The following is a 20,011-nucleotide window of genomic DNA, read 5'->3' on the forward strand; positions in this document are numbered from 1 at the left end:
TAGCCAATGTGAAGTCTCTGTACTGCTAGTGAGCAGCGCATGAGAGTGAGCTGATGAGGGCGTGCAGCAGTCCTTACCCTTTCCTCCAGTGTGCATTGACATGGCGTTGGAGACCTTTGACAGCATGTCCAGCAGCGCGGTGCGCACCTCTTTTTGCTTGGGCGCATCCATGATGCGGACGAGCAGATCTAAGAGAACACACATAAAACACGATCCATTATGTGTGCAACTTTCATATTTTTGCACAACTTCTATTTCTGCTTTCTACTGCGGAATTAAGAAAAACATTTGCACAAAGAAACTTCATTAAACCAAGTGCTGCCTACAGGCTTGATGTATTCATGTATGTGTGCTGCTTGTAGTGAGCTTATGTCTATGAAACTGCTCTCCTACAGGAATGATTGTCAGTCATGTCATCACCATCACAAGTGTACACATAAGTGTACACATGCCAAGTGTACACAAGACAAGTGCACGCATGCCATGTGTACACACAAGTGCATGCATTGTACACATGATGACAGACAACATGACAAGTGTGCACATGATGACAGTACACTTGACAAGTGTACACATAAGTGTGTACATTAGTGTGCACATCACAAGTCTACATGTGGCAAGTGTACGCATGCTAAGTGTACCGAATTTTCCCGCATATAACCCGCGGGGTATACCACTTTTTACATACAAAACAAAACCCTGCGGGGTATATGGAGGTGCGGGCTATCCCAAAAATATTTTACACGTGTGACATGGCATAACTCGTTGAATTTTTTCATGGTAGGACTATCCACTATGCAACACTTACCTTTGATTAAAGCACTGCTGAATAAACCACTCACACTAAAATGTCACATGTTATCACGTTTTTAATTATTCGAATTGTTTGTACAATGAAACGACAATGTTTGAAGTGGGCATACTTTGTTTACCAGCGACGGGAGAGCTGGGGGGAGAGAGAGGTGTGTTGTTGGGGGCGAGGCAACGGCGTTACCGTAGTGCCGCTATTGTCTGCGCAGTGCGCAATCTACTATTGCTAAAACTGTACTTACGTATCTACCAGTTATGTGTTACTTATTTATTGGATATTTACTTGTGTTACTTATTTACTGTTTTAAGTTCACTCGTTTCCGGTTAGTTTGTTTTCTTTGTGCACGTTATGATTTTAATGTGAACAATTGATAGTGGAATGTATTACAAATGTAAACTTCGTATTAATATGATGGAATTAAGCTGTGGTAACGACGTTCAAGATATTAATGCATGCGGGGTATATGGAGGTGTAGGCTATCTAAAATCTGTTTTACACAAAAGGCTATTTTTGCAGGGTATATGCGTCTGCGGGCTATATGCGTATGCGGGCTATATGCGTATGCGGGCTATATGCGGGAAAATACGGTACACATACGTCCGCCTCCATGCTCTTTGAAAGCCAGGTGCAGGGCAGCCTCCTCCTCCTCAGAGCACTTGGCTGTCAGGATGTCAAGCAGGCACTGCAGGGCTGTGATTGTAGACTCGTCGAAGCTGTAAATGAACAGTAAAAGTAAACAACAATATTGCAGATACTTGCAAAAAGCAGTCCACAGCAGTGATAGTTGTGAATATCTACTAAACCCTGGCTCATTGACATACGTTACCTTAAAAAGGAGGCAAGGTAGATTAGTGCAGATTCAACGGTGACAAGAAATCCTTATTAAAAGGATAGAGTACTTCTGCAGTTCACTTATATAGATGGCTCCAGAAAACAAGGTGGCAAGCCAATCAATTGAGAGGTTATATCCTTTCATCTGAACATTAATGGAATCCCAGTGTGGGAATCCCAGCTTAGAGGAGTTGGAGTCATCAGATGTTTACCAACAGTCAACAAAGAGAGAAAAATATGGGGAGTTCTGGATTTTTTTGTAAACTTTAAGCAACCAAAACATTCTGTTTAGAGGACTATGGGAGCTTCTATGTTTGTTTAGCACTACTCCAGGTACCCTATTGCTTAAGGATGTATATGATGGGACTTAAGCCTGTGTCATCCTGTGGTGCAAGATGCACCTCCGATTAGCACGGTTGGCTATGTACGGTGTGAAAGAAGTTCAACATACATACATCATATAAGGAAAAACAACAGGGAGGTGATTGGCAAGACCATTTGTAAACCACCGAGTTTAGCATAGTGATCAACTATGCTTAATACAAATATTAATGGGGTAGAGAAGAAAACCCAGAAATGGAAATGGTTCATTTACACCTAGCAAGGACCTCAAATGGGGAATTTCAGATTTTGGCAAATTTAAGTTTTCATTCTGGAGAACTGGGGCCTCAAGTGAGCTTTCCAAACACAAAACTAGTGAAAGAGTTTGGAATAGGAGCTCCTGCATCTCTTATCACATGCATGAGTATGAAGTGGGGATTTGGGGGTAATTGTGTATCTTGGAAATACTATAATGCGAAAAACAAAGGTGGCTGTGAGAACAAAGTTGAAAGACACCTTACACTTGCAGGGCAAGTTTTAGTGGATTGTATACACCATGAAAGAGCAGAGGCCCAAGCAATGTTAATAGGTCGAAGTAATTTCTATTATTTATTTGAAGCTTTCGTGACTGCAGGAATCCATACTCTTTGGTTCTTTTGGTAAAGTCACGCAGGTATAAATAAAAGAAAATAAATCATGACGTTTCGATCGCAACACAAGCAATCTTTATCAGGTGGAACAATCACAGCAAGAAAATTCTGAAGTAGGCAAAGAGAGCTGCCGTGGCAAGAGGTTATATAGGTAAGAAATGGGGGAGGCAAGGGGGGAGAGAGAGGGGGGGGGGGATAGGGGAAGTGGGGGGGGGGGGCTGCGTGAGCGGAAGAGGACGTGAGGCTGGGGGGGGGGGGGAGTGGGCGGGGATAGAAGTGGGAAGCTGAGTGTGGGACACAGTACACAAAATCCGTGATCTAATCCCATCTGTGAAGGAGGTCATTCCTGACATGCAATACCCTGCAGTCTACAAACTGAGTTTTCCCTGCGGTAGCAGTTACATTGGGGAAACGAAACGGCATGGCTCGGACCGTGTACGTGAACACAAGGCAGATCTGAAACACGGCAGAACCAATACTTCTGCCGTGACTGACCATTGTTATAATGCCGTGGGCTCGCATGATATTGTTTTTTCTGAGACAAAGGTACCCTGAAAACCTCCGGGCAACTATCAAAGGTTTGTTTATGAAGCCATCCAGATATATAAACATAGACATAACTTCAACCGAGAAGATGGATACAAATTGAACAATCATTGGAAGGATGTTATTAACCAGGTAATGCCTTAACTGGTTGCGGTTGTTTCCATCGTATCTGCCGTTTACTAGTACATTTCCCCCTCCCCGTGTCCCATACTCAGCTTCCCACTTCTAACCCCACCCACTCCCCCCCCAGCCTCACGTCCTCTTCCCCTAGCGCTCACGCAGCCCCCCCTTCCCCTACCCCCCCCCCTCTCTCTCTCTCCCCCCTTGCCTCCCCCCTTTCTTACCTATATAACCTCTTGCCACGGCAGTTCTCTCGCCTACTTCAGCATTTTCTTGCTGTGGTTGTTCCACCTGATGAAGATTGCTTGTGTTGCGATCGAAATGTCGTGATTTATTTTATTTTATTTCTACCTACGTGACTTTACCGAAAGAACCAAAGAGTATAATTTATGTTAATGTATGAGACTTAGAGCTGGTCTCTGATAAAGCATTCATAAATTCACGGAATTGTGTCAGAGGACAAGGTAAGCAACCTGTTGGAGCTGGGAAGCAAGTTAGGATCAATCAGGAAGAGGCGGTTGCCATGGGTGGGACACACGCTGTTGTTGGACGCTTGGCGTTTGTGTAACTTTTGTCTTGTGCACAGCAACCGCGATATAAAATAATTACTCCATTGAAATACAGATGTAATGCAGTACAATGCATTGACATCAAGCTATAAAAATTATGATCCTGGAAAGTTGCTGGAGATTTTATTTCGTCTCTATCACTGAAGCTCTGATTGTAAGCACCGCCATTCCATTACAATCACAGTGTTCCCTTTAACCATCTACATGTGTTATCTGAAAATGTAAACAGAGTCACAATGCAGGATGAGTGTACATGTTATTCACTTGTATCCATGTTACTATCATCACGTCACACACTTCTCACCTGGACTGGCGTTTCACCTCTTCAATGATGTTTTTAATCATATCTGCTTTTGACTTTAGGTCCATCTCTACACAGAGTTCATCAACATATGTGTTAGTGGAACATAACATGTTAAATACACAGTAACTATTGCAAGAGTCATTGTACAGAACACTGCATCTGTCAAACATATGGAGGTAATGAATAACAATGCAGCTTTGGTTATTTGACAAACTCATCAGAGTACTTTCCTCATGTGCTTTTCTGTTAAAATCTTGCCATTATTTACATGATATATTGAAATTAGTTTTCCGTAATCAATTGACTGAGTCAAATTACATATAGAAACACTGTTTATTTTCACATTGAGTCTGGTTAAATAAATATGATGCAAGTGTTAATTTGCCATCCCACCTTTCTTTTCCTTTTCCTCTTTGAATTCTTGCTCCGTCTGCGGAAAAATTTGCGATGTAAGAAACGAGAGTTAGTGGAGAATACAGTCCCCAAGGGCAGAGCCACAACTCAGTCGTTTCACTGTGGCACACGCAGGGCAATCAACCACAGTTAGTGGGTGTCCCTCAGGACACCAGTAGTACACCTCTAATTTTCAGGCCATGCAAGCAACATCATTTTAAAAAATTAAACTACATACTGATTTTTTAACAAACTTTTATAGCTGCTGAGCACCGGGCCTACAGACCTATAAGGCCAATCGAGCAGATGCACAGGGCACGAATGATAGGACTGCAGGGAAGAACCAACACAACAAAAAACTATTGTAATTTTACCAGGTAAGGCCCACTGAGCTATATACATCTTTTTCAGAAGTGAGCTGGCCACAAATTATCGCTCAACTAAGTGGCTTATCATGTGGAAATTTATCGCAGCCAAATATTCTAAACGCATGTTTCTAAACAATCAAACTGGTATAATGAACCTTTTCCGTGGCTCGAGGCATTAGGGCATGACGTTCATGAGAACAGTGACCATTGTGGTGGTAAATGAGTGACACGAAACTGAACGATTGTGAGAGAGTAATTGAATTATTCAGCATAGCAGCATCGATAAACTGAAATGGTTTACGTGGGATTCAATCCGGCAAAGTTGGGTAGGAACTAGGAGCTCCACCGCAGAAGTGACAAGAACACAACAGCCTCAGATATGTGCTTGTAAAGTAGGAACATGTAGTGAGAGGTGAAGGGTTTGGTGCAGAAATTAATTCGGAATCTATTAGAAGCCTCCTTACCCAGATTAGCAATGAAAATGACCCAAGGCTGATCAGTTAAATTGTTCATGCCCAGTTGAATAACGTATTATGGATGAGATCAACAGTGCTAAATTATATCAGAGGAAACAGTATTGAAAGCCTTCAGTGACATAAGGACTGAAGGAATTATGTTATGGTTGATAATGACCAGCTTCCTGTTAGCCCACTCAATGACTGTTTCAAGCCAGTCGTGAAGTGTCAGTACACTGGCCAGCTAAGGAAGTTCTACTTCATGCTTGTTATTGAAATAAGTGTGGTGTATAATTATCAGCACATGAGTTAAATATATTGTGAGTGAAATATAAATAGTAATTTATGAAAATAAGACTGTCAGAGAAAGAATGGAGCCTTACATAATGTCAGAGCTGGTGCTAAAAGTGTCGGTCGGACTGGTTACCTTGAGCGTGTGTCATGTTTGGTCAGTAAGAAATGCAGAGACCCATGCTCGCAGGTGAGGGTGAACGCTACATGATGGCAGCATGGCAAGTGGTGCTCGGTACCCCACAATCAAAATCCTTAGAAATGTCAAGAGCCATGGTCATGGACTATATTAAACATTTTCATGACTGACCTCCAGAAATGAGTCACGTAATTATAATGTGCTTTCTGCGAGCCATGTTGATGATCACGAAGAAGCGAAAATGTCTCTAGGTGATGGAGAAGCTCTTTGTTGATTACAGACTCTATCACTTTGCAGAATAATGCAGTCAGGGCAATATGATGGTATATTCTCATACACGAAGGACTTTTATATTTTGGAATTGGCAAGACCTGAGCTACCTTCCAAGTTGATGATGCCATGTGTGGGGGCTATATTAGAGCTAACTGCTGCAAGTTCTGGGGCACATCAGATTTGTCTTGATGTCATGTCACAATATTACAACTCTAAATATGTACTGCAGAATAGAATAAAACGTGTTATATTTCTAGGATCTGTTGTATTTATCTTAATATTTTATTCAAAATTGTTTATATATTAGTCAATCAGGCAAAGTGGTACCTATTTTAATGACCCTGCAAGATTTATGGGCTGAATCAACATCGCACCAAGATTTGAAATTGTGAGCTCCTTCTGATTTTGTGTTGAGTGCTTTGTCAGTGTTACCTGGATTCATGATACAATTGTTTTATTTACAAGAACATAAATGTTTACACAAGCAAAAAAGAGCTGCGCTCAAGTTCATGGCACCATTGCTCACCTTCTTCCTCCAGGCACCAATTAGGTTGTCCAAGGGCTCGGTTCTGCCTCCAGCGCCCTCCTGCCCAGCGCCAGCTGCACCACCCAGCACACAGCAGTGAGCAGGCACGCAATGGTGCATAGATCCACCCAGTTGGATTGATTCTTACGCTCACGATACACGCACACACGTGTGTTGAACAGCTGATTATTTACAAATGATGCAAAATATATGGCAATGTACTTTAAGGATCGTAGAACAAATGAGACAGATGGTTCGAAAGAGGCAGAACAAATAAGTAAGTGTAAAACAAGACAATATAGAGACAAATAAATATGAATTCTTAAATGGATTCATGAGCATAATTTTTAATGCTTAAATACTTTTAAAATATCTACAACTATGCCTATTAGGTAAAATCAAATAATTGCATAATATAGAATAGTTTCAAACGATATAGTGGTTAATAAGAGATTTTTTTGTAAATGTTGTGGCTTGGCTCTCCAACACACTGGTGTGCTGTACTAGTGACGAATTGGCATGTTCTGTTTATGTGACAACCCTTACTAATTAGCTGTGTCGGGTGGTGGCGGGTTTTAACAATACATTTATATATTTACGCAATCGAACACAAAAAAAACCCTCTATTATGAATGATATTGGTCGCGAAAGTCTACGTTAAACTATATAGTGGTTAAATCATAATAATTTCAACTCGTAACGCACATATTATTCGCTCACTCTCGAAGAAGGAATAACTCGGAGGCGCAAGGAAGCACAGATAGGTGGGAAGGCAGACAGGTGGTGAGCAGGCGCCAACAATTGCCCACGCTCTTCGGTCCCCTACATATTAATGTTTTCGGCCAATTAATGAGTGCTTAGATATGGGAGGACACCAAGCACCCAGATAAACGTTTACTCCCTCGCCTGGTATGTAGGGAATCGTGTGTTCAATCCCGACCCTGATGCCTGTATATATGGAGTTACCATGTCCTCCCCATGGTGGCATGGATTTGTCCCCGAGTCCTCCGGTTTTTATCTCCACATTTAGAAACATGCGTTGTTGCTAGAAATATCCACATAAGCTACATCGTTGAGCTATGATTTGTGGCCAAGTTGCTTTTGAAAAAGAGCTGTATAGCTCAGTGGACCATATCTGGTAAAATAAAAATAGTTTATAGGTTAGTTTTAATATCCCATACAGATGGAAAAGGTGGAGTCCACATTTTGCTATGCCTTTTCCTAGCAAACCAGGATATGGCACATTGATGCCCATGGGAAGAGAGTTTCACAACATTTGTGTGATCTACCAACCCTCACCTCCAGTACTGGATTACAGAGTGTGCACCACCACCACCCGGCTAAGCGTGATGTAAGGACTGTGCGTACATTTGACTCTTGGCATGGTGTGATGAAGTCCATTTGAGTACGATGTGTTGGTATGGGTGTGAACCTCGTCAATATAAGTGTAATTGATCATAAATATAAAATAATCATGGTCATTTTCAAAATGAGATGTGTTACAAAGGACTTCAAACCCAAATAACGATAGAAACACTGCTGAAACTGCATTTACCATTGTATTATTGCCAGTTCCCCAGTGTGCTTAGAAAAAAAGATCTATGATTTACATTTCTGTACATTATTCAATAACTCCGCATTGCCCTTTCTTTGAAGAACATAGATACATGAGGCAGTGTTACTATGATGCTAAGATCAAATTTACGTCTTGTGTTATACAATAATGTATTGTGACACGAGTGTTGATGCAAACAGCACAAAGCAAGTGTGCACGGGTAGGCACACTGTATCCGGCGCAGTGACTCGGCAAACGCACCCGGGGAAGGTTTTGTTTCTGGAGCCGGGAGCTCAGCGTCGTGGCCATACAGCTTCTGCACCTTGACCACGTCGCAGGGGCTCAGGGCGTTGCCGTGCCCCATGTGCAGCATGAGGAGCGGGTTCTTGGGGATGATGGTCGGGTTGCGCTCGTCCACCGAGCCCGCCGTCCTGGACACAAACAAACACAGGCGCTCATATATGGAGCCTGCAGTCCTGGGCAAACACAGACTCGCAGTGTTCCATCGAAGCTAAACACTGAGACAAACTCATCTGTGTAGTCATCATCGTATGCATCTGTATTTATAAAGAGTGTTTTTTATACACACAGATGCATAAGATGATAGCGCAATACACAAGGGACCCAATTTACATGTGGGTAAATGTTCCATTTTGTGGAAATTTTGGCAACTTGCCGGGACTATATCTCCATTACCAAAGAGACAAACAGTCGGTTCAAGATTTTTTCAAGTTGGTAATTTGCCCCTTGAACCCTGAATTCCACTTTACTCAGCAAGTGTGGATGGCTAGACACTGCAGAAATAAATAGGTTTGGGGGGAGCAAATCAGGCCCAAGTTGTTTGTTTACACCCTGAAATTTAACCAGGAGATGAAACGGATCCATTGAGACACGTGAAACATTCTGTTTTGCAAGCGCAACCTGAGTTACTTTAAGAACAATTTAAACATATTTTTTTTTTTACAAATTCAGTCTAAATTTTAAAGTTAGTTTGCTTGTCATAAAATAAAAAGTATGAAATTTAACTTTTGGAAAGGAAAGTGACAAGATGAGGCAAGTACAGGTAATGCAGAAAATTGCATAAAATGTGATATGTGAACAAAATGGCTTGGGTAGTCAGGAAATATTACAACAGCTAACCAAATATTTACAAATGATTGTATTCAGCCTATTAATGAATTCTTCTTCAAACTCAGTTTTGGTTAGGATTGAATTTAGTTGCAATTGTGATGCCAAAGTGATTCCATAACTGAGCGTCAAGTGAAACTTGATACCAGACCAAACCAATTATTCACAGAGTATGAGGTGACAGTGGCACTTCTAAGATTGTGATGATTTCGAGCTGGATATAAGCAACACAGTTGTGGCATTCACTTATTTGTAAATGCATTGAAGACCGATTTTTCCAGATATATTTCTTTGCTGCCATAAACAGCAGCAGCAGGCAAGTCGTCGTTCAGCAGGAATGTCTGTAATGCACAACGCGCTTTTGGCTACATACTAAACAAAATAATACGTAACGATGCTGATCAAATGCAAGTTGTATATAAACATTGTGGATACTTTAAATTTTATTTGCCCATCATGAGCATTCTTATTGTGGATTTGACCATTCACGCCGAATGTATTGAGGTATAGTTTGCCAATCGCGCCCCTGTGGCTAAACCATTCGCAGTTGACCGTGAGAATCCTGTACAGTCTGTATCGTAAAGAGACTGTACTCTTTAACTGCTCTTTGCCTGAGGTGATGATGCCACGGAATAATACACATGCCATCATCATCATTCATAGTAACTAAGAGAGTTTAGTTTATCCATTTTTAACTGCATATTTACTGCACATGTCATTAACCTTATCTTTATTTTCAGGTTAACTTTTATGTGTACAGTACAGTAGTGTACACTCCATTATTTTTTTCCCTTTTATACATTGACTGTACAATTTATATTTAACTATACATTAAACATTAATATGTTACGTAAAACATACTTCCTGTCTCATGTTTGGGTTAATGTAGGGTAACATAAAAGGAGGGGGTGTGGTATTACGAAGAGAGAACCAAACCATATTTTTGCCATACACTTTTGAGTTTCGGATCGCGGATTTGTGATTGCGACTATTTTCAAGAACGTAGCCCCCAGCGATGTGCAAGGTTTCGGTGTACTGCAAGATAATTTGCTGTGATACACAGGATTTCTCACCACTAAACTAATTCAGAAATACACCTATCGCATGTGGGTGCACAGACAGCTTCCTGGTTTATGGCTGGATATTGCTTATGAGCAACAATTGTAGATGGTGTAGTGTAAGTGTGGTTACACAGCACATGCCACACACATACATGCTGTAGTGCATGATGGAGTTGCAGTCGTAAGGCGCTGCCAGGTCCTGGGCAGTGGATTTCATGTGCACGATGTCTCGCTTCCATTCTGTAAAATAGAAACGTAAAAAGTTATGTTTTTAATCAAATTTATTTACATTGCGTCCACATACAGCATCACTTAATTACGCTGGTTTGAAAGCTCTTTGATGATGATGTCAATCAAGGAGAAAATTACAACTGTGAAAATATGTACCTGGAAAGCTTCTCTCAATTCCAGTGTTTTGTGATGAATGCGTATCACACCATTCAATCCATGCATTCAACAGCAAAATGACAGCCGACTACTTTATCAGTATTACCCACACTTTGCATAATGTGTTGCAGTATATCGGCGGAAGGTAACAGGCCCTGAGCTACCAACTGTGAAGCATGTGGGGCCCCCCTAAGAGGCAATACAGAGGGGAGTAGGGGGTTGGGCGTAGATGGCAGCACAGAAGGGGACTGTATTGATGTGAGACTCCAGAACTGCCTCTCCTATTGCGCAAGCCAACAGAGCACAGCATTAGCAGGGACAATACTCGTCACTGCCAGGACTACAAGAGGATGGTGATGGTCCACTCAGGATGTTGCTCTCACAATTAATGTCAGTGGGGAGATGGTATGAGAGATTCGGAGAGTGTTTAAAATGCGGCAGCTTCACAGGCTAAATAACAAACGACACTGATCCCAAATGACGCCCAGAAGAATATCTGGCAAGCACATATATGTCAAGATATAAGCACCTGAATGCATGCATCCTTATGTGTGTGCAATTTAAGGAAGGGCCTGGATTTCCTTTCACTGTTTGTATAATGACATGGATTACACATTTCAAAGTATCATAGTCAAGGATTCACGTGTAATTTGCAATATATTTCATATTCTTAGGTTTTTTCGGTAAAGTCACGTAGGTAAAACATTAAAATTAATGAAACTAAAACCATCGGCGGCAAGACCTCCCAGACTCTATGGTCTTCCCAAAATCCATAAAGAAGGCACCCCGCTACGACCCATCGTGTCGACGATAAACTCTACGACGTACAAACTAGCCCGTTTTCTATCAGATACTCTGCTCCCCTTCACAGGCAAGACCTCTTCGGCAGTACTCAACTCAACCCAATTAGTCTCTATGGTTAAGGACATGGTACTATCTCCTGATGACATCCTCGTCAGCTTTGATGTAGTATCTTTGTTTACCAAAGTCCCAGTACCGGACACCCTAACAATAATTGAGGACTTAGTCCAACATGGATTGAATTCTGATGTACCTGCGCTGGTTAGGCATTGCCTCACCAACACCTATTTTACCTGGAATGGCACCTTCTACAAACAGAATGAGGGTACCCCTATGGGCTCCCCCTTGTCACCAGTTATAGCCAACATGTTCATGGAAAAGTTTGAATCAGACGCCATCCAGACATCCACCCTGCGTCCTTCCCTGTGGAAGAGATATGTGGATGACACTTTCGTCATCTGGCCACATGGCCTCCCAGCATTGAACCACTTCTTGGACCACATCAATTCTAGACACCCATCTATCAGATTCACCATGGAAGTGGAGAAAGACGGTAAACTACCATTCTTGGATATTCTGTTTAAGAGGAGGCTTGACGGATCCTTGGGACATTCTGTCTACAGGAAAGCCACCCACACAGATTCCTACTTGAAACCGGATTCCCACCACCACCCATCTCAAAATAATTCTCTCATCAAAACGCTATACCACAGAGCCCATGGCATTTCTGACCAACACCACCTGACTGATGAATTAAGACATGTACATCGGGCCCTCAGGATGAACGGATACTCTGACCGTACTATCCGCCAAGCTGTCTCTCCCACCACACAGAGACAACCACATGAAACTCCGACCAAAACTATCACGTTACCATACATAGCAGGCGTGACCAAAAAGATCTCCAAAATTCTAAACAAACATAAGATCCAAGTCCGATTCAGTACAGTGCATAAAATCCGTGATCTGATTCCATCTGTGAAGGATGTCGTTCCTGACTTACAGTATCCTGGAGTCTACAAATTGAGTTGCATTTGTGGTGATTGCTACATTGGAGAAACGAAACGTCATGTTTCTGATCGTGTCCGCGAGCACAAGTCAGATCTGAAACACGGCAGAACTGATTCTTCGGCCGTTGCCGATCATTGCTACAACTCTGTGGGCTCTCATGAAATTGTCTTTTCCGATACCAAGGTTCTCTGCAAACCTACTGGCTACCATCAAAGGTTTGTACACGAAGCCATACAAATATACAAACACAGACATAATTTCAACCGTGATGATGGGTACAAACTTAGTAATCACTGGAAAGATGTTATTAACCACGCAAAAAAGACTTAATTACACTTTTTGGACCATCTTATCTGACAGGCACTATTTTAATTTACTTCACCGAGTGTTAACATCCCCAGTGTTTAACAGTAATCTCTTCATTGTTCTTTGATCACCGCTCACCCTCCGTCCCGACACGTCTCCATTCATTGTGTTTAGCACTACGTGCAGTCTTTGATCACCGCTCACCCTCCGTCCCGACACGTTTCCATTCATTGTGTTGAGCACTACGTGATGTCTTTGATCACCGCTCACCCTCCGTCCCGACACGTCTCCATTCATTGTGTTGAGCACTACGTGCAGTCTTTGATCACCGCTCACCCTCCGTCCCGACACGTCTCCATTCATTGTGTTGAACACTACGTGCAGTCTTTGATCACCGCTCCTCCTCCCTCCCGACACGTGTCCATTCATTGTGTTGAGCACTACGTGCAGTCTTTGATCACCGCTCCTCCTCCCTCCCGATACGTTTCCATTCATTGGCTACCACAGTCTGATAAGCTCTCCAAACCCCCCCCCTCTCCACCTCCCTTCAACTTGCTTATAAGGGATTACATCTTGAATCATTGCTTCACTTGATGCAGCTAATTCGGCTGTGACGGTCCCACCTGATGACGGAGACTTGTGTTGCCTCCGAAACGTCGTGATTTTTTATTATTATTATTTTTTTATTTATTTTACTTTCATTAATTTTAATGTTTTACCTACGTGACTTTACCGAAAAAACCTAAGAATATGAATCATTGCAGTCACGAAAGCTTCAAATCTAGAATATATTTCATTTACAATGTATATACTACAGGGCATGTCATTAAATATTTTAAATGATATTTGATCAATACATTTGATGGCTGTGTGTTCCTGTGTCTGAGACTATGTAGTTCAGTGTCGGTATGTCTCTGGGACTCATTCATCTACTGCTTTCTTTCTACCCCCATTCCTTTCCCCTGCGTCTCACCATCTTTGACGTTGTCACTCAGAACGAAGACGTGCTGGCCGCGGTCGCTGCGGCAGTGCTCGTGCTGGAAGCCGAGCGCGTGCATCAACTCGTGCAGAACCGTGCCCTTGGTCACCTTCCCAGGCTCCAGGGAGAGCGCCTGGTCCCCGCCCTGACGGCCCAGGAATGACCAGTTCTTGCTGGGATGCCTGGAACAGAGAGGATCATAATAGGTATGCACAAGCTGCAGATTAATGGCCCAATACCTGCCAATTCGTAAACCAAATAAAAAATACGATTTTGTGAGCACCCATTTACAAGTTTGGCCATTATTTAACTCAAAAGTATAACTATCCATCCTAGTTCTGGATTTAAATGGTGAAAGTAAAACACCCTTACCCATCCAAGGCCTGGATATGAATGAAGTCTCTTTCAGAGTCAACAGGGTAGAACCTGACACAGGTTTTCTTCTCAAATTCTTGCACCGCGCTGTTGATGGCTTCAACGTCATAGTCATCTGTCAAGAGGGAATGTTTATGAGCCGTTGATCATGCACTCACCAATTAACCATTCCACATAACAAGGGTTTCAATCCTACAGTTGCCCCGTAATCACTATAGCAGTTTACAAGGTAAAGACACCGTGTCAGCCTTCACAAGATCAGGAATCAGTGCGTTAATTACAGTCAAAGTGCTCCTAACCTTAAACCAGCAACATGCTCATCCAGTACGATAGAGAGTTCCACATTTCTCTGACAGGGACCAGTCTCGATGATGGAACAGCCATCTCCAACTTCCCACCATGGCCAGGATTAGAACTCATCACCAGAGTAAGTAATCTGCCAGAGTAAATTCCAGGTATAATGTGTCACCTCCATAGCCAAAATCCCAGTTGAAAATTACCTTCCATTAAAGAAAATCGCAACTCATAATCAAAGAGAATGATTAAGTAGGGACCTACCTATGCCATAACCAAAGCATTTGAACATAAATTTTAAGTGTCATTGACGAGAAAAGTGAGTTTTTTACATTTTCTAAAAACGAAGACTGGGAGTATGCATGCATTAACTCTGTTCGTCCATCCGTAACATGGAGTCATGATAACCCTCTCCCAATGTAAGTACACAATTTGCATGAAGTTGTTATAGGAAAATTTGCCCAAAACTTGACGATTAAAAACAGCACTACATTTTTTGCTTCCCCCTCTGATGACATCATGATGTGTGAAGTTATCTCATATCAGTCATGCAAACATCCTGCATTGTGGCTCAGGTTACATTATTATTGATAATTAAATACTTCCACGGACAATCCATGTTGGAAAGTCTGACGGAGACCATGCATGTTTTTTCTCCCTTGATGAATTAAATGTTGAAGATGGGATGTGCCATCAGCCTGCCCTCGCCATAATGCCACCGTGTGGCATGCAGATGGGAAAAGTGAGTAGAACCGGGGAGCCATAAACTGCTTTTATTTTTGTTTGACTGTGTCAAGCGTGTCAGCTGTACTGTTTCTTTACTTATGTCTATCTTAGAAAATAACAATTTAGAGTCAATGGGCTCTTACTTGAATACAAAGGTCTACAAGAGAAAGAAAAATATCCCCCGTATATAGCCTTAACATACTATTGAGGCAAGTGCTTTCAGAGAGCACTTATGAAAGCGGGGATGGCATACGAGGAAGTGGATGGCCAGCACCACACCCAGCGGCCTTTGTCTCCCCAGTGGCGATGCTTATACATCGCACCAGGTACTCATTTTAGGCTGAGTCGACCTAAGGAGGCCCAGGACCGGTTCAAATAATCGTCACCGATATTGGCCGTGAGAGGGAATCGAACTAGGGTCGCCGGATTTGTCGTGCAGCACACGAACCACTGCACCACCGCTCCCCACACAAAGGTCTACATACACACACATGTTTATGCATTCTAATTTTCTTATATAAAACACATTTCAGCTTTATAGTAAGGCATCGCCCCAGCCTCATATTCCTCCATGCCCACAGTTAAACTAGAGAGACTTGCTGAACTTCACACACTTCCATTCTATTTTACTCTTTCGTATGGCAATATGTTCAGAAGCTAAATGGCAATGTCAAGGTCTGCTAGCTACGAGAGGGCTTCAGGATTTAAGTTGTTTTCCATATGGTCCATAGTTTGGGTTGCATGGCCACAGTCACATTGTCGCCGTCTTTTATTTTACATTTCTGAAGGAGATGTGTGCATCGGCCTGTTTATCTTCTGATGTGGTTGATTGTTACACTTCAATGAATGTTAAATCCAGGAGGTGCGATGTCGGCCTTAAACATTGTGTTTATTCTGGACGTCTGCATTGTTCAACTCTGTTCATCAGCGTTTTGTTTGTTCTGGGTGAGATTCTAGGATGGTGACAGCACAATCCCAGAAGGGGGATCAGGACTTGAGTCAGCGGTGAGGAACATTTTTGAGATCTTGGTTGATGGGGAGGTTTTCATTGGCAAGAAAACGTTTAAACTAAACTGCAGTTTGCATGCCTCTGCAGATATTTGGTGGCAGAATGTTTGACAGAACCCTAGGCAGGGAATTGGTGGTAAGGCCATGTTTAGGCTGGAGTTTGTATTTATAATATGAGAGAATAGTATTATCCATAGGTATCCATGACTAGCTAGGTCTCCCTTGCAAGGAACACTGGTGCAGTATTAGAAACAGGGTATTGAACACGTTTCATACAATGTAAAGTACATAATGTACCATGAATAGCACCTGCAGGAACAGTAGAAATAAAACAAGATAGAAGTGAACAGGAAAACTCACAGAAGTCGGCGGAGACCTTGTAGGGGATGCACGCATTGCCATCGCTGTGCTTGGGCCAGTGGCTCACTTCTTGTGAAGAGGAATTGTCTTTGACTCCCCCACATTTAATGGGAGGGTCTGTCAAGCGCACACACATACACTGGGATCAGAGGCCGGTGTAAACATGTGCACGTTAGGTGCGTGGCGACATGCACGCCCCGGGAACATACTGTGCATGCACTAGGGGCAATCCTCTGACCGGGTTGCGCTGTGCCAGTGCCATTCTTACCATCAAGAGATGTGAGTTTAAATTCTGGTCACGGGTAAACTCTGCCCACCATCTCTCCAGGGTTCATAACATTATTACCACTACTTTTTTTTAAAGTAATCAATAACTGTCTTATGTAGAGACTAAACTCTGAAGTGGTAATGGGGGTGTGCAGACACACTGAACTTGGCTGTGAATTCCACTGCGCAGCTTGGGTGCAGTACCATACACAGGAAATGTACCGCATGTTCCCTACAGCTGTGCATGTGTAACTGATAAGACAGTGGAAGTAGTACTTTTAGGATAATCTGGTAAAGTCAAGTGCTCGATGAATCTTTTGCACCAGAATGCTCTCATGTAAAAAAAATATTTTTTATATACAATTTTAGTATTGTATGTATTATATTTGAAGGATATTAACCTCCTGGAACATGTTGACTTTCCTTTACACATTTATGTGAGTGCCTTACTCTCCATGAATCCTCGATGGTCTACCATGAAGTTGGAGCACACTTAAAATCAGAGGTTGATGTAAAATGCTTGAGTAATTTTCATTACTTTTGTCATTGTGTTGCATGTGATGTATTAATTCAGCCAGAAATCTTCCAAGTTTGGCATAAAAACACAAGAACATACAATACATACCTTTCAACTTGTCTCCAATATCTTTCAAATTGGACTGTGAATAATAAAAAAAATACAATCAAACATGTCCGAATAACACAATTGGGTAATACTGTTTCATAGCACAATCATTTTTCATTTCTCTTATTGACTCCTGGCAATGAGCCCAGTGTGTGCTCTCTCCCTTTAGTCATATGTAGTGCTTCTCTCATGGCTTCCTCCCGGCTTATCCTGCCAACTCCCTCATCTCTACCCTGCAACCTCTGCTACGCCGCTCTGAGTCTTCGTCAATGTCTCTCTCCGTCTACTTTGCACACGAGGGTTGTTCTCACCTGTCCTGCTCCATCACTGCATAGGATGTGACTATCTATATCCAACATTGAGTCTCAAGAGATGAATGTATGGTACTAACCTTGGCAATTGTATGTGTAGATTAATTGCATGTTTGGCTCTTGTGTGTGATCTCACTAGCAGGATGACAACAATGAACGCAGAACTCTCTAGTTTATAGCGGGGCAATGTAGAGAGTACTAAGCCAATGCCATCCCACCTCCCCGTGCCCTGTTGTCAGCCTCACGGCCCATGCTGGATATTCATTCTCATGTATGTGTGAGAAGTCTGGATTCACTGCGGCATGTTCCTGTATCCTGGTTGTCAGGTTAAGCACGTATTTTACATGTAATTCATCAAAATATGTAATTATGAAGATACATACTCTATTGATCTTCAAGTGACCTGGCACTGAAAACATTCTTTAGGTGTTTGCAGAGTTTTTGTTTTTATTATACATGGCAACAATGCAGGATGTAACAATTTATCAATAACATCATGCTAACAATACACGCATTAAATCACGTGTGTAAAATCACCTTATTCCAGACGCCGACCAGGCTCTCAATTGTGGACTGCTCCAGAGATGTCCCTGCATCCCTGTGCGCCGTGCTGGCACCTGAGGTCACGCGCACACGGGGGGTCACTCCTGTACACCTGCACTGCGACGAGCTGCTCCTAACTACACGTCTTACCGGCTTGCGCATTTATTAATGCCGGTCCAGCAATGTACAACTCACACTGTGTTTTGTAAGAGTGTGCACAGTGTAATATAGCTGTGAAAAACAGAATGGTAATTGAACCTGGCCATACCATTTCAACTCTCTGAATCGAGCGACTGAATGTGGACTATGTAGCCATGTGTCCCTCACCCGTGGCTGGGCGAGTCCGTGCTGGGGCTGCGTTGCTGGGTCCCCATGTTGCAGGCTCGTGGTCGAACATCTTCTTGATCTTCTCCACGTCGCCCTCACTCAGGGTGTGGCCACCTCCAAAGTGATGCATGGTGCTCCTGTTCCTGGGCACCATGGTCGGGATGTGCTCGTCTTTTGAGCCGGCGGTCCTGAGGCACATGGACCGATTGTTATCAGTGCAGTTTTAATGCTGAGCGACAGTCGCATACCAACAGCTTCATGACATTCCTGTCACCACTCCGGGTGTGGCTGCCTTCAAAGTGACGCATGCTGTTTATGGAGACCGCTGTGGGGTTGACACATTTTGGCCGGACAGCGATGGTGACAGAGCACTCGACCTGTAATCTGAAGAATACGAGTTTAAGTGCCGGTGAGAAGTCGACTCCATCACTCTCTAGGGGGTTGCTAAACGGAGTCATCCTTATTGTGAAGCCAACACGAGCACGAGGAATTTAAACCAGAGACTCACGGCGGCAAACTGAGATGTACGAATGAGCATTTGAGCCTGAACACACTTTTATTTATTTTTATTCTTTTGACACATAATATCTGATTATACACAGGTAGGTCAAAAGCATTAATGTTTAAATTTGAAAGTAAAAAGCACGTGAATGCCATTATTACGTTAAGCCGCCAATGCATCATCTTGGAAATTTTTTTATCCACAGAGGCTGCAGATTCGTGATTGCTGTGCTGAAGCTGGGCGTGTCCAGAGACGAGTCAACCCAGTGATGCACAGGCCAGGCCCCTCAGAACCTTAGCAGCACAGCTGCACCGCCACCCTTTTGTCATTGTAAAAGCCACTACATTGCCCTTGTGACCACGTTAGATGAGGGGGGAACTGCAGTGTTAATAGCGAGTCACCCCTCCCCTTTCAACCCTGATAAAACCAATCCAATTTATTCTGTGTGACTCCTCAACACTCATTCTACATAGCTCATCAATAACGGCGATTGCTCCGTAGTCGAGCATCAATCTAAACAATGGAGCATAGAGATGGTGCTGTGTAACGGTTGCATCGTTTGACTTCACTGCTTATTAACTTGGACAGGCCACTGTTACACTGGTTGCTTACACTAAAAACACCCAGCTTGAATTCACTAGTTGAGTGAATGACAAAGAATGATATATATTGACAAATTAATGTAATACACACTAAGTCTCTCCCTTCTGGTAGTGTTAAAGTGCATTTATGAATTTTTTTTTGAGTCAAGTGTGTTGCACACGTACACACACACACGTATGCACGTACATGCACCAATTCCCTGTCTTAATTTGAATTGGCGCTCTTTAAATCACATAGGACATGAT

General features: G+C 42.7%; 1 protein-coding gene across 3 annotated transcripts in view; it reads right to left on the reverse strand.

The window, feature by feature from the left end:
• The window catches only part of LOC144736680 (uncharacterized), an 828,508-nt gene that overhangs the window by 56,544 nt on the left and 751,953 nt on the right, over nucleotides 1-20,011 (reverse strand). For all 3 annotated transcript variants that reach the window (XM_078619283.1, XM_078619277.1, XM_078619289.1), the window contains 13 exons: nucleotides 18,662-18,849; nucleotides 18,329-18,408; nucleotides 17,481-17,514; nucleotides 16,589-16,705; nucleotides 14,198-14,315; nucleotides 13,820-14,007; nucleotides 10,494-10,581; nucleotides 8,414-8,583; nucleotides 6,598-6,671; nucleotides 4,546-4,582; nucleotides 4,153-4,219; nucleotides 1,409-1,524; nucleotides 78-188 (listed from right to left, as the gene is read on the reverse strand). In XM_078619283.1, the coding sequence (XP_078475409.1) occupies nucleotides 78-188; nucleotides 1,409-1,524; nucleotides 4,153-4,219; nucleotides 4,546-4,582; nucleotides 6,598-6,671; nucleotides 8,414-8,583; nucleotides 10,494-10,581; nucleotides 13,820-14,007; nucleotides 14,198-14,315; nucleotides 16,589-16,705; nucleotides 17,481-17,514; nucleotides 18,329-18,408; nucleotides 18,662-18,849 (1,388 nt within the window). The remainder of the gene's footprint in view (nucleotides 1-77; nucleotides 189-1,408; nucleotides 1,525-4,152; nucleotides 4,220-4,545; nucleotides 4,583-6,597; nucleotides 6,672-8,413; nucleotides 8,584-10,493; nucleotides 10,582-13,819; nucleotides 14,008-14,197; nucleotides 14,316-16,588; nucleotides 16,706-17,480; nucleotides 17,515-18,328; nucleotides 18,409-18,661; nucleotides 18,850-20,011) is intronic.

This window comes from Lampetra planeri, chromosome 3, assembly GCF_965212315.1.
Source record: "Lampetra planeri chromosome 3, kcLamPlan1.2.h2, whole genome shotgun sequence".
Lineage (NCBI taxonomy): Eukaryota > Metazoa > Chordata > Hyperoartia > Petromyzontiformes > Petromyzontidae > Lampetra > Lampetra planeri.